The following is a 15,808-nucleotide window of genomic DNA, read 5'->3' as shown; positions in this document are numbered from 1 at the left end:
TAAGTACAGTAATTTCACGAATACAAGCCGCAGCAATTTGACAAAAATTTTGGTGGAAACCCGGAAGTGCGGCTAATAGTCGGGGGCGGCTAATCTGTGAATAATTTTCTGACATTTACAACCCCAGACGTGCCAGCCAGGGCGCCGAGCCAAGCACCTGCCAGTAAAAGCTGGCATTCCGCGATTGTTACAAAGTGTTACTCTGTTACCCTGGCTCCCTGCAGGCAGCACGGGGGGCAGGGAGAGAGGCGGGAGAGCTCTCTTCCCTCCTCTGCCACAGCCCAGGGGAGAGACGGGGGGGCCCTGCGCCTCCATTGCCGCGGCTCGGAGAGGAGTGGGGGGGGCCACGCCGCCATTGCCGCAGCTCGAGGAGGACGGGGGGGATGGACACGCCGCCATTGCCGCGGCCCGGGGAGGAGAGGGGGGGCCGCGCCGCCATTGCCGTGGCCCGGGGAGGACGGGGGAGGGGCGCGCCGCCATTGCCGCGGCTCGGGGAGGATGGAGGGGGAGGGCGCGCCGCCATTGCCGCGACCCGGGGAGCCGACGGGGGCCCTGCGCCGCCATTGCCGCAGCCCGGGGAGGACGGTGGGGGGCCGCGCTGTCATTGCTGCGGCCCGGGGAGGACGGGAGGGGGGCGTGCCGCCATTGCTGCGGCCCGGGGAGGAGGAGGGGTGCTCTGCCCCCACCCTCCGCCGCCGTGGCGGGAGCAGGGGGTGCTCCGTGCCCGACCAGCGCTGTGGCGTGAGCGGGGCACTCTCTCCGTGCCCGGGCAGCGCCGCGGCTTGAGCGGGGCCGGGGCGAGCGAACCCAGAGGCGGCGGCCAGCCCCGAGTGGCAGCGCCGGGCTGGGCCACCTGGCCCCGTCAGCAGCCCCTAGCGGGCCGAGCCTGCACAGCCTTAGCTGAGCCAGTAAACCCCCCGCCATGCCACGGTTCTGTTACTATTTGGCAACTTTGTTGCATGCGGGTCCTCGCTGCGAACGACAGAGCGGCTTATATTCAGGTGCGGCTTATTTATGGGCAAAAACCGAAATATTTGCCAACACCCAGAGATGCAGCTTATACTCAGTGTGGCTTGTATTCGTGAATTTACTGTATTTTAGAAAATCACACAATTTCAATTTAACAACAAAATACTTTTCACCAAACTAATTCACTCAATTTTTGGTTCCTCAAACCTATAATGTTAAAGGAAGCAACATCCCTAAGTTCTCTGAATGGCTAACAATATACAATGCCAGTGCAATGTAAATGAACAACAGTAAACGTTGTGGTGTAAACTTCCTCATACGCTTAAAAAATGCTAACATGTGCTTGCTGTATTGGTAAGGCATGTTTATAGCAACTGCTGGGGAACGAGTTACCAAGGCGAATATCGACCTGGCAAGGTCTGCAAAACACCAAAGTTCCGACAAGTTTGGTTCTGAGATGGGCAAAGCAGTTGCCGAACTTTCCCGAGGGCACGTCCCGAGGAGAAACCCTCCTGTCTCCATGGACGCTGAGTGAGATGGAGCTGGAGCCACCCCTGGCCACGTAACATTGGCAGGATAGCCTGTGTTCTTTTCCTGAATGTTTTAAACGTCCCTCTGTGCTGCTGCCCTCTAAAATTGGACCCTTGGCTTTTGACACAAAACTTCGGAACTCCGGGACTTTCACTTCCTGGTTCCAGTGGGCCCCTTTTGTCTGCGCATGGTGTAAACGAGTCGGTATGTTCGATGGGAACGGCTGGCGCATTATTTCTATCACAATCGGATTCTGGTTCTGTACTGGATGTGTATCATTTTGTGTGTCTTTGCTTTTCCCACCGTTCGTGCCGTGATGTCTGTCCGGCCCACCCGAACTCGCTATCCGAGTCGGCGGAAGTGGAGTGATAAGGAGCTTCTGGCCACCGGTGACTTTTGTCCGAACTCCGCCTTCTTCTTCCCCCTCCCCTTCTCTGCCCTTCTTTGGAGGGGTTCTCCTCCTCCGAGGGGAGTGTTTTGGGGTGAACTCCCCGGTTGGATCTTGGGGTCTCCTCCCTCTTGCCGGCCGCGCCCTCCCCCTGGTGTTTGCAGTTGCGCATGCCTGTGACGGGAACGGACTTCTCGCCTGGCCCCCCTCCCTCTTCCCCAGCGCCATTTTGTGACGCATAGGGCAGTGGCTTTTTAAAAACTTCTTCAGGGCTCGCCTCTTTAAGAATGCCCTGAGGCTCACATACTTTCTTGCAGTCTGGCGACCGATTAGTAGCTGGATTAGGGTTTGAGATAACGGACTGGGGCCGCGAGCGGTTGTTAGTTTTCGACCCCGTGCGATCGCCGGACGCAGTCTGGGTGGCGGCGGCCACCCCCACTTTCGGTGTGATTTTTAAACAACTTCGAGCTGCTTTCCAAGTCTCTTGTTCCAATAGAGCCCTTTCCAGAGCCCGCATAACTTTTCCCCAGCTCTTTAAACATTTGCCTGATCCTGTGATTATCACATCTTCCGCGAGTGCTTTGAGGCATTCATCCCAACATCCTGAGTGCGGCATGTCCACAGGACGACTTATTGCACTCAATTCTATTAACATTTTAACCACGCACTCCAAATCTTTTAACACTTATCCCCCACTGATTGTGTAATTCCCCTATTACCTTGCCGAGCGCCTCCATCTCGACGGCACTGGGAGCGTCCTCCCCGTCGAAGTCGGTCCAGCCGCTTTGACCGTCCCTCGTGAACCGGCGTGAATCCTGTCAACCGATCGCCCGCGCCTGTGTATCAGGGGGCTATCCGCCCACGCTTGCACATCAGGGGGCTATTCGCCTACGCCCGTGGGGCAGTAGATGACGTTCCCTCACCCGAACGTGGAGAGGCAACCTTCCCTCACCCGTACACCGGGTGGTGATCCCGGGTTTCGGCACCACTTTGTTGCCTCACAGGTGGAGGCGTAGTGACCCAGTTCCTAGGATGGGACACGTCGGCTAAACCCTTACAGGCCTGACCGGCCAAATCACTCACTGACACCCATGAGGTGGATGGTGAAATGCGTTTATTTCCCGACAAATGCCGGCTTAAGTAACTCTGGTACAGTTGTGATTGGCTAACGTCACTGAGAGGATGTGCCCTAACTCCTCGTACATCGCGATGTCTTCCGAACGATCTTTCTGGCTCACCACACTGAACAAACAAGTTTTATTTCTGAAATTGAAATTTTTAAACTAGAAAAAACTGTCAAGATCGCTGGGAAAGTAAATTGCTACCTTCTTGTGTTTTAAGACAGCATTTTAAATCAAAAGCATTCTTAGAGTTGGTAGTATTGTATTCTTTTGTGTAACCTTGGTAGTTTTCCAATCTTTAATGCTTACTATTGTAACTAAGGTTATCTTAAGGGATATATCTAACTTTGCATATGTAGTATTTGGAAATCATTGCTTTCTTGAGCTTTTGATTTGATGAATTAGTAAAACACTACCTTTTAAGTATACATATACATGTTATAATCTTTAGTAGGATTAAGCACATTACTTTCTTCCCAAGATCGGATTGAAATGTTCTGAGTGACAAATACAGATTTAATTTTGATTTTAAGAATTTCATAATTTGGAAGAAATTTTCAGAGTTTGTAAATATAGAAGTAACAAGTACAATTTAACAAGGTGAAGTTGTGTAGAGAGTGCAAAGCAAAGCAATCAATCAAAGCAATCTTCTGGTGTAGCTTTTTTGCCCGGTTAGAGGGGTCACTGATCTCATTTCAAAGCTATGAGCTTACCAGGGCAATACCACAGAGTTATGTGGGTAGAGCATGCAATTTAGTTATTCATAAATTATCAAAATAGCCAGCAAATTGGTGGCAGGATTGCTGTTGATTTTTAGTTAGGCTATGTTACTTAATACAGCAAAAATGAAGCTTATCTTGGAGAACTGCAGAACCTTACAAGGCAGCAGGTGAAAAGACATGTAGTTAAAACACATTAAGTTATGTAGGGTATGAGCTGAAATACTAATGAAATACTGAGCTTGTTCTTGGAAGCTTAATGCATGATGTTCACTGATAGTTAGAAGAGCGTGCTAAAAACTACTGGGAAAGAAATAGGGAACAAAATACTGAGTATTAGCCTGTCTTTTAAACCCATTATATGATTTAATTTTTGATTTTATGCAGAGTTCATGTTTCCATGTCTTGAAAAGGATAAGACCTGGTATGAGCAAAGGTACAGAAGAGCAAACTGTAACTTGTAGTTGAGTGATCACATCTGTCCTTATTTGCATTCCTCTTGTCTTTTGCTTCTCTTATTTCTCCTTCCCACAATTATAGGCATATAGCTGGGAAATGTGATGCTGTCCAAATGATAGGCAGAGAGTTTAATGCATGAGATGAGAGTCAATTTAAATTGTAGACATATTCTTCTATGACGTAGCTTAGAAAAGAATGACGGGAAGGAAGAAAAAGTTACTTGTTTAACTTGTAATAAATTCTTGATGCTAGATGTATTTATCCTCAGTATTCTAAGGTTTAACTATTGTTTCAAACAAGGAAATAGTTTTTCAATGAGAGAATAGTTAATTACTGATTTAAATGAGACAGAAACATATTCAGAAACCAAAATGTTGTAATGGGAGAAAGCAGGTACTAAAGAAATGTACTCTTCTTTTTTCATTTAACAAATGAGACAAAGGAGAGACAAGTTCTTGTCTTTTTAAACTTTAATATTTTATATATGGTATTTTGGTCATTGTACATAACTGATCACAGTTAATCAGTAATTGATCAGTAAAGCCGATTGAATGGTAAGTCTGGTTTTGTGCCTTGTCTCCAGTCTGCAACATTCAATACAATTTCAGATTCCTGAGACTGTGTGTTAACACTGGAAAAAAATTATCTGCCCTTTCCTGCATGTTGAAAAAAATACAGTAATTTCATGACTATAAGGTACACCGGATTATAAGGCACGCAAATTTCCGAACTTTGGCGCATATATAAGGTGCACCGGACTATAAGGTGCACTTTAGTTTTGCAGCGAGGATCCGCCACTGGCTCCCCCTGTGCGGTTGCTGGCTGCGGCCCCGCTTCCACCCGGCAGCCGCGGCACCAGGGGCCCGCCTCCACTTAGCAGCCGCGGCCCTGCAGCCCTGCCTTCACCCGGCAGCTGTGGCACTGCAGCTCCGCGGGCCTGCCTCCACCCGGCTGCTGCAGCCTTGCAGACCTGCCTCTACCCAACTGCCGTGGCACCGCAGCCCCGCCTGCACCCACCGGCCGTGGCCCTGCCGGCTCCCCCCGTGGCTCGTGGCTCACGCGTCCGGGTTGACAAATTTCCGAACTTTATCCATATATAAGGTGCACCAGACTATAAGGGACACTTCCAGGTGCAGGCCAAAATTTTAGTCAAAAGGTTGCACCTTTTAGTCATGAAATTACTGTACTTTCTACAATGATTGTTGCTAAAGATTTTAGTATTCTTATATTCATGGACTGAAATGTGTTCATATGCAGACTATCTTTTAGGATGCTAGTAGAAAAAGAATAAGGATATAATTATTAAAATTTATCAACTCTCAGAAAACTTGCTTTGCTGTGCTTTCTTACAGCAAAAAATGGTCTTAGAATTTGAATGATGAGTTGGACATTCACCCTTAAAAAGTGGTTGTGCAAACTGTCAGCAGAAATGTCCAACGAAAGTCCAACAAAACTTCTTGTTAATTGTAACAGTAATTGTTAAGGTGATAGTAGTGTTTATTAGGAGAGGTGAAATAACAGACATTCATCTGGTATGTGATGCATACATGCATACTGGTTGTGCTAGGGCAGTTAAAATTGGTAATAAAGCTGAGGGCCATGGTGAATGTTTGATAGTCCTGTGGTAATGATACATGTACTCAGCTGTTCTTGCTTATGTCCCCTGATCCTCGTGTCCTAGACTGTCCTATCTTTTGCTGTGAAGGCTAAACTCAGATACACCTCCAAATAAAATCCCCAGATGGGGCAATGCAAAGTCACAAAAACTATGACTTTCTGAAGCTGGTGGCTTACCCTCTGAACTGTTCTGAGTGACAAGGAAATCATTCTGACAGCTTGGTTTTCTTTGCACGTCTGAATGATGACAGCATATTACATATTCTACATATATTATATAATAAAGGTGTCGCACATAATGATGTTACATATTTTATAGCAATAATGGCTAGATGCAATTGCATAAAAATTGCTCTTTATATGCAGTAAAACTTTGTGTTATGTATGAAATGAAAAATCTTTTTCAAATTTTGGTGAGACATGTTATTTTGAAATTTACCTTGATCACTAGTCTTATTCTGTTAGTCTTTTGTTTTCCCAGAAAAAGGAAAAGAGTTGCCTCCTTAATGTGCAATGTAACAGGAAACATTGTTCATTAGGAACTTAAATTTTCATATTTGTTTTAATGAGATTGAATATACCTGCTATGGAAGATGTTTAATATGGCAAGATTTTGAATGTACTCAATGGAAGGTCTCTTTGATACTTGTGCTTTTGGTTTAAAATTTCTATCTTTTTCCTTTAGCTGAAGTAGTGTCTTCTCCAGTATTTTTTGATGAACTTCTGTTAGTAGATAGAGTGGTGGAGTGCATACTTCATACAGAAATAAAAATGAACATTTAAAAAGTGAGCAATCTGTTTTGAGCAGGTATGCCTGAGAGGTTGTTAGAAACAGTTTTGGGGCATGATGTCATTGACAGAGGAGGAGTAAAGGATTGCATCATTTTACATAATGTGACAGAATAAGGAAAAGAGGGAGTTTTCCTGGAAGCTAGAGGAGAACAACTGAAGCATGAAATAACTAGTTTCATGAGGGTTTGTATAAGAGAGATACGCAGTTGATGAGAGGAGACAGAGAAAGGCTCTCTTGGGATAGCATTTCTGACAGTGTAAGATGCTCAATGTTCTCCAAGTCATTGCAAAAAGGGGAGTTTTTTGGGTTTTTTTTGGTGTGATGTCTTTAGGTTATATGAAGAGAAGTAGTTGACTTTTCAAATGTATGCATACCTTTTAAATGTTTTCTGCTCTTAAGTGGGAATACATGGTAAGTAAAAGTTCACCAATTTGAAAACACTTAAAATGACATTTCAATGATCCTTAGCAGAGTGCAGTTAATATTGTAGCCCTCAAATTTGGATATCTTAAATTTCTATGGAAATTGCTTTTTTCATATGCTTAGTAAGTGACTCAGGTTTGAGTTTGTATTTTTGTTGCACAAAACCTAGCTAGACTGAGTTGTTAGTTCTTAAGTAGAGACAGGGCTTTTCATAATAAATCTGTAATTTATTTTTTATAAAACTGGAAGTGTAATGACACAGTTTGTAAGGTGGTAGATGTCACAATTTTTGGTTTTACTGTTTTTTATTGGTGTCGTGGGTTAACCCTGGCCAGATACCAGGCAACCACAAAAGCCATTCACTCACTCCTCTCTGCAACTGGACAGAGGAGAGAAAATTTAACAAAGGGTTCATGGATTGAGATAAGATCAAGGAGAAATCACTCATCAAATACTATCAAAGGCAAAACAGGCTCAACTTAGAGATATAACGTAAATTTATTACTAACAAAATAGTAACAGGATAATGAGAAATAAAATAAGCCTGTAAAGCCACTTTCCCTCCACCCCTCTCTTTGCCAGCTCTATCTCTTACCCCAGCAGTGCAGGGAGACAGGGAATGGGGGTTATGGTCAGTTCATCACCTGTGGGTTCTCTCACTGCTCAAGGAGTTGTTCCCATGCTGCACCATGGGGTCCCTCCCACAGGAGACAGTTCTCCACAGACTTCTCTGATGGGAATCCGTCTGACAAACAACAGCTCTCTGCAAACTGCTGCAAAGTGAGTTCCTCCCATGGGCAAACAGTCCTCCCAAAGCTGCTATGATCTGGGTCATTCTTCCATGGGGTGCAGTCCTCCAAGGATAGCTACTCCAGCCTGGAAGCAGCGCCCCCTCTCTCCACTGGGACTCCCACTGGATCACAGCCTCCTCTAGGTCTCTACTTGCTCTGGCATGGGCACCTCACCCATGGGCTGTGCATCCCCTTGGATCCCCTTGGGCTGTGGGTGGATCTCTGCATCCCCTTGGATCCCCATGGGCTGTGGGTGGATCTCCGCATCCCCCCATGGGCTGTGGATGGATCTCTTCATCCCCCCATGGGCTGCGTGTGGATCCCTATGGGCTGCAGGGGGACAACTGCTTCACCATGGTTTTCACCACTGCCTGCAGAGGAATTTCAGCTCCAAAGCCTGGAGAATCTCCTTCTTCCCTTTCTTCTTTGGTGACCTTGGTGTTTCCATGTTGTTTTCCTTTACATGTTCTCACTTTCTCCTCTTCTCTGGCTGGAATTAAAACTACACCACAACCTTTGTTTTGATTTCTTCCTGAATATGTTATTGCAGACATATTAGCATCATCCGTAATTGGCCCTGCTTTGTCCATCTTCAGAGCCATCATGGATTGGCTCTGTCAGACATGGTGGAAGTTTCCAGCAGCTCCTCACAGAAACCACTTTTGTGAGCCCACTCTGCTGCCAATAACCAGGCCATGCAAAACTAGTACAATTGGCAAGCATTAAAACCATGACAAATTTCCATTTGACAAAGGTAATGTAAAAATTTTTGCAGAATATTCAGATACATTTTTTGAGAGCAATGTTACATTGAGGCATAGTAACACAACAATTTCCGGGTAGGGTACTGAAAGTTCCAGGGATTTATGGCTAGAATACTTCATAGTTTGCTTCTAGGTGTGCCTGAAGCAGTGCAGCCATGAGTGAAAACTACAGCTATATGACGGCTGTGAGTGACCTCAGTGAGGTGAGTCAGTGTCAAATCAGGTCTGTACCAGTATCCTCATTATAGCTGGTGCTACTTGGCACCCCTGATGGCTGTCCCAGTGGAGTTACTGAATCAAAGCACCAGGCTGGTCTCCTTGTTTGATGTGCAGTGCCAAGAGTTAGCTGAAAAACTTTGTTTTCTGTTCTCCTGAAGAACCATTTATTATGGTTGAGTAAAATGTGCTTTTCGCTGCTGACAAGGGATCGCCATGTATTTGTACGTAGAATTTTTAAGTGGAGCAATAGTGAAACATCAAGACCAAGTATTATTATGTATACATGTGAAAATGCTGAAGCACCATCAAAGCATCATTGTACATCTCTGTGAAAATACTTGAATGATTGATGATCATTTGAGAGAAATTAGATGAGAGATTAGATGAGATAAGAGAGAGATTAGATGAGATAAGAGAAAGATTAGATGAGATTCTATTTATTTTGTTGAAGCTGTGTTAATGCTTTACTTTTTTTTCTGTGTGGATCCCTCTCAGTTGAGTAAAAGGAAAAAAAAGATTTATAAAGCATTGCTGAATACCAGAGATTAACTGAAACCTGCAGAGCCTGAAATGCTTTAGGAGACATTAAACTCTTTCTCATTCTGCTCTTTCATGTAGTTAAGAGCAGATCAAGGCCTGTCTAGCAGAATTGCTATGCTATGTGTCATAATATAATAAAATACTGTGTTATGACCTGAACAAAGGACCTGAACCCAAGTTTCTGTATTATTTTCCAGCATTGTTATTTCCCAAGAATTCTGCAAGCTTTTGAAGTTGTTGCACAAGAAAATCTGTAAAGGTCCCACAACCTTAGTTGCTGTAAATAACTTTTTATTCTTTTTAAAATAGTCTAGATTTTCTATATTCCCAGTGTTCATTTAAAATTTTATTACAGTAATTTCACAATTATAAGCCACACCATTTTGACTAAAATTTTGCTCCCACCCCAGAAATGCGGCTTACACTCAGGAGTGGCTAATATGTGAAAAATTTTCTGAAATTTTCAACCCTGGAAATGCAGCTGAGGTGCCGAACACCTGCCAGTAAAATCCGGTGTTGCGCGATTGTTACAAATTGGTTACCCTGTTGCGTGGTGGGTGGAGGAGGGCTTAGTGCTGGCAGTGCGGGGAGGGAGGCGGGGGACTCTGTACTGCCATCCCCGCGACCCGGGGCAGAGGCAGGGGACTCTGTGCCAGCAGCGCAGTGTGGGGAGGGAGGCAGGGGCTCCATGCTGCCATCCCCATGGCTCGAGGGGGAGGTGGGGACTCCGTGCTGCCATCCCCGCGGCTCGAGGGGGAGGCGGGGGCTCTGTGCTGCCATCCCCGCAGCCTGGGGCAGAGGCGGGGGGCTTCGTGCTGCCCTACCCACGGCCCAGGGGAGAAGCGGGGGGCTCCCACCCCCGCCTGCCGCCGCAGGAACAGGCAGGCTCCGCTCCTGCCTGCCGCCGCGGGAGCAGGGGGGCTCCTTCCCCTCCTGCCGCCGCCGCCGCCGTGTGTGCCGGCGGGCTCCATCCCCACCTGCTGCCACCGCCGCAGGTGCTTGCGGGCTCCATCCCCACCTGCCACCATGGGGCAGCGCCGGGCCAGGGCGAGTGAGCCCGGCGGCAGCGGCGGCCGGCCCCGAGCGGCCCCACTGAGTGGTCCCACTGAGCTGGGCCACCCGGCCCCGTCGGCAGCCCCGAGCGGGCCGAGCCCGCCCGAACCGAGCCAGTAAACCCCGCGATCCTGCGATTCTGTTACTAATTGGCAACTTTGTTGCACGTGGAGCATCGCTGCACATGACAGAGTGGCTTATAATCAGGTGCGGCTTATATATGGACAAAGAACAAAATGTTGCCGACACCTGGAGATGAGGCTTATAGTCAGTGCAGCTTGTAATTGTGAAATTACTGTATGTTTTTCTTGTAGAATGTCAGGATTACTTAAGAGGGAGTGAACATGTTGAATATTTTGAGAAGTTAGATTGCTTATCTGTAGCAGTTGGGAATTCATCAAAAAATTACCATGCTATTACCTAATAAACACCCCCCTCCCCCAAATGAGAGCTAATATGATAGGTATTTTCTGCTTTTTTGCATCCTTAAACTACAGTCTCTGAAATTGTCTTAGCTTTCTATGTGGTATCCTCAAGTCATTAAATATTAAACCCTACAAGTCTTGTTTCTCGATTTATAAGAAAGGAGCTAAAAGCTCTTCATAGTTTTCTATGTTTCTAAAATATTCTGAATATATTAAATTCTATTCAAGTACTAAGTTTAAATATTTTCACTTAAGCAAGGCAACTTGGTTTAGTCAGATTTTAACCTTCTGAGATTGCCTAAAATGATTACAATACTCTCTAAGTGACTCTTGTAGTCTTAGCAGCTTTTGAAGGTTTCACCAAGACCTGATAAAAATCCCCATTAAGTGTTGCTATGTAATGTTTTGATATGCTCTCTCATTTCAGGATTCTTAGAACTATAAGCTTGGCTCTTTTTCTTGGTGTTTACCTTTCCTGCTTTTTTCACTAAGCACTGTTTTTGCAATATATTGAGACAGAAAGGATAGTAGATTTTCATACTAGGTAAGTATGGTCATAGAAGATAAATCCTCTATTGACCAAAGAAAACATTGGAAGACTGAAAAAGAAAGTGGAAAGAATTCTGCATATCTGGGTAGTGCAGAAGTCATGTGACTGTAAGAAATAAATTTTTTTGACATTTTTTAACGTAAGCTGCTTCCTGTTCCATGTTCCTATGTAACGGTTTATTATTTATTATTTATTTGAGATTTTTCTGGGAAATGGATTTACAGATCATATAAATAAAAACTTGAAGTCAAAAGAAAATTGAGGGTAAATTAAGAACATTTTGAGAATGCCTGTGTGTAAGAGCCAGTTTTTATTTGAATATAGGCATAAAGAATGGTAGACTAGGGAAGAGTCTTTATTTTCTAATAAATATTCTGAATTCTTCGTAAAATATTTTATTTTAAATAAATGTGTCACCTAATAGATTGGTCCTTTTCATCACTATCATCATTGTTACTATCCTATCAAAAGAAGAGTTGATATTTTTATTTCCTTTCATAAGGTAATAAATCTTTCATCGCTGTGTATGTGGTTTGATTAATTGAAGTGTATGAGATAGCCAAGATGCTTAAAATTATGTCTTCTGTTCCACAAAGAAACAGGACTTCAGAGAACTGGCCTGAACATTGTAATATAGTCATTATAGCCTCATAAAAAGCATCTGGTTTTAGTGAGAATTTATATTCAACGAGATGCTTATATCCACCTTGGTACACACAAGCCAGTGCATAACAAACACATTATATACAGAAGCTATAATTTCACACAGCTGAAACACTGACACCAAATGTCATCCTAATAATTTTTCAATCTTTTTTTTTTCTAATTTGCAAACTCCTGAATGTTTTCCAGCTGAAGCATCTCTCTACCAAAGAGTAAATTTCTATTTACTTAAAATTTACTAATTTTTCCATTAACCTTTTCTACTCACAAAAGTTTGGCAGATCACAAATAAAAAGCTGTCACAAGCATCTTAGCTATTCACGTATTTATAACTTGTTTAAAGAAATGTAAGAAAATTTCTAGCAATAAATTAATATTGTTCAGACTACAGTAATTTCACGATTACAAGCCTCACTGAGTATAAGCTGCACTTCTGGGGTGTCGGCAACGTTGAGGTCTTTGTCCATATATAAGCTGCACCGGATTATTAGCCGCACTTTCTTTCGCAGTGAGGATCCACGTTGCAACTTTCACAAAGTTGCCAATTAGTAACAGATTCGCAGGATCACGGAGTTTACTAGCTCAGCCCTGCTCGGGGCGGCCGCCAAGGAGTGGCCCCAGCCCCACTCGCCGCTGCCACCAGGAGGCAGGGGAGCAGCGTGCCTGGCCAGTGCTGCCAGGAGGAGGGAGAGGGGCTTGCCCGGCCGGTGCCACCGGGAGGAGGGAGAGGGGCATCCCTGGCTGCTACCACCAGGAGGAGGGAGAGGGGCGTGCCTGACTGCTGCCACCGGGAAGAGGGAGAGGGGCGTCTCTGGCTGCTACCTCCGGGAAGAAGGAGAGGGGCGTCCCAGGCTACTGCCGCTGGGAGGCGGGAGAGGGACATCCCTGGCTGCTGCCACTGGGAAGAGGGAGAGGGGCGTCCCAGGCTGCCGCCGCGAGGAAGTGGGAGAGGGACGTCCCTGGCTGCTGCCGCTGGGAAGAGGAAGAGGGGCATCCCTGGCTGCTGCCGCTGGGAAGAGGGAGAGGGGTGTGCCTGGCCGGTGCCACCGCCGCGCCCCCCAGGGCTGGGCAGCACTGCCGCTGCACCGCCACTGCCCCTCTGCCCGGGGCTGCTGCTGGCTTGGACTTCCGGGTTGGGAAATTTCCAAAATTTGTTCATATATAAGCCGCTCCTGAAAGTAAACCACACTTCTGGTTTGGGAGCAAAATTTTAGTCAAAATGGTGCGGCTTATAATCGTAAAATTACTTGGATCAATTGCTAGAGCACTGCTTCAGAGCCACTGACATGGATTACTGTCTGCTGGGGAACTGGACAATGGCAATTTATAATTTTATCCAGGTCTCATTTATTTTCATCTCCCACATATGGAATTTTAAAATTCATTCATTTGCATGAGTCATGAAGGTAGAAACACTGCCCAGTTGGAAAAAGTGGTACATATTTTCAAGGAAATTCCTCTCATTACATTGAGGAAGAAACACAATTTAAAAAATATGTAACTATATAGCTTAAACTGGTTAAAGTATCTTAAGTGGATCATTGTGTTTTTCAGGAACTATCAGTTCTTATGCTGAATAGTTGTATTCCGTTATGTTCTGGACAAAAATCAATTCAAAACTGTGTGTGTGATCATTATATCCCTCATGGAAAGTTTTCATTCATACAATTTCCCAGGTTTTGTGCTTTTTAGTAGATGGATTTGTTCTGCCCTAATGAGGAGAACATTGTGTACCTGAGTGTTCTTCCATGTGGTTGGATTCATAAGTGTCTTCCTTTTAATGGAAGCTTTTTCTCTCCTCATGGAATGGGCATTCTGTTCTGCAGGTACTGCTTAAAAATGCAGCAATATTTTGATTAATCTTTTTAAGTCTGTGAAATTCATCGAGATTTTGAGAAACAGATAAAATGTGTAATTGTATGTCACCTTATATATAGGCAAAACGCAAAAGTTTGAGATTAGATACCCAAGAAAGCATCGGAAACCTCAGAGATCATAGGATCATCAGATAGCCTGAGTTGGAACAGACCCATCAGGATCATTGAATCCAGCTCCTGGGAGGACACCCAAGAAATCCATCCTGTGCCTGAGAGCATTGTGCAAACACTTCTTGATCTCCATCAGGTTGAGCTCTGCGTGATTGGACGCTAGAACCTGTGGAGAAAATGTGTTATCTTCTCCCTTGCCATTCCTCTTTTCCTTGTCTGTATAGGAATATTAAGAAACAACCTCTTTAAATCTAAGGAAGAGCAGTAAGCACAAAATTGCATGTTGAACTACTCACTCCCGTGATCAGATGCCTAAATCCAAAATACACTGTTTTACCTGCTTATGATTCAGTGCACCTCATTCTCCCAATTATTTTTAAAATTACAAATGCCACTAGAAACATGTTTGATCCCATGGCAGGAACTTGGAATTCTTTTCCTGATGAGTAAATATTAATTACAAGGTTTGTTCACTCCTGTTCCATTTTGTCTTCTCTAGGTCCAAGATCTGCCCTTTCTTTTCTGCACCTAGGCCTTGCTTGAGTAAAGGCCCTGCTAAGCAGGGCAAGTACCTTAGTAGTCAGGACATTCCTGCTGAAAGTGTCCTGCATACTGAAAAAAAATATTTTTTGGTCAGTTTTTAATTTCTTTAAGATCAAACAGGAAGGGAGTAAAGAGTTAAAGTAGAAGTACTACTGAGGGGTGGTTTGGACCAGTTTTCAATGTTGACATCTGAAAATAGATTAACTATTACTTTGGGAATAGCCCTGTTGCTTCTGAGACAAGTTGAGTGCTATTACCTAATTCCTGCTAAGCAAGGGGGAGAAATGGAATTGTTATAATTAAACTTGAGGCTATTTATTTGTTACTTTCTTACAGGAAACAGATTCAACCTCTTCTAGGACAGTTTAGCCAGTCAGAGGCTTTGTTAATGTCATCTGGGGTTGAGCCAGGGACTCTGGATGGTGTTCTCCTAGATGCTGGCTGTTCTTCTATGCAATTGGATACACCTGAAAGAGGTTTTTCCCTGCAGAAGGATGGACCTTTGGACATGAGGATGGATAGTGACAGGTACATTATAACAGAGAATTTCCTGAATGCCAAAAACTGTCTGCTCAGCAACCCCTGTGCATTTGCTTTCCTCTTAAAATGAAGAATTCTTGTCATCAATGACATCTAATTTTGCATTTCTTTTGGCAAAAAAGTTGTTTTTCTGTCTCAGTGCTCAGCCCTGGTTATTGTCTTCACTTTCTTTGAAATAAGAGAAAGGTTCCAGTGATGAGTAATTAAACCAATAATGTTTTATTAACTGTTCTTTTCAATTGTAACATTTTTGCAGTGTATGATGTATATACACAGTCACAGGAACATCTCTCTTTTCATTGCCTATTATTTGAACAGTTTCTCTGCCTGTGCTTGATCTGCAGGCTCACAACTTCTTGCTGCAGTCCCTTTCCTTTTCTGCCACGCTTGCTATTTGTGGAAACTTCACTTGAGCAGGTTCAGTTGCTCCCTCAGGAAAGGAGCAGCATCCTTCTTCTGTGCTATGACCATCTTATCCAGCTGCTTCTCTGTAAAAGGAACATAATAAAAATAAATAAGTAAAATCCTATCCATTATATCTGCTAGTTTAATCTGCAGATAGCTACATTACTTCTAACATGCTGGTATTATGCATGCTTCCATGCCCATTTGCCATTATATTTGTTTTAAGTTTTACTTAGCAAAGCTATCAACTTCCTGTCTCTGTGTAGGAGTTACATCAGGCTTACTTAATTGTCAAACTTATGGTTAT

General features: G+C 44.4%; 1 protein-coding gene across 3 annotated transcripts in view; it reads left to right on the top strand.

Moving 5' to 3' along the window:
• METTL15 (methyltransferase like 15) overlaps window positions 1–15,808 on the top strand; it is a 98,222-nt gene that overhangs the window by 74,283 nt on the left and 8,131 nt on the right. For all 3 annotated transcript variants that reach the window (XM_033063168.2, XM_033063166.2, XM_033063167.2), the window contains one exon: window positions 14,893–15,084. In XM_033063168.2, coding sequence (XP_032919059.1) covers window positions 14,893–15,084 — 192 coding nt within the window. The remainder of the gene's footprint in view (window positions 1–14,892; window positions 15,085–15,808) is intronic.

Source organism: Catharus ustulatus, chromosome 6 (assembly GCF_009819885.2).
Source record: "Catharus ustulatus isolate bCatUst1 chromosome 6, bCatUst1.pri.v2, whole genome shotgun sequence".
Classification (NCBI taxonomy): domain Eukaryota; kingdom Metazoa; phylum Chordata; class Aves; order Passeriformes; family Turdidae; genus Catharus; species Catharus ustulatus.
This window is presented reverse-complemented; position numbering and strand designations above follow the sequence as displayed.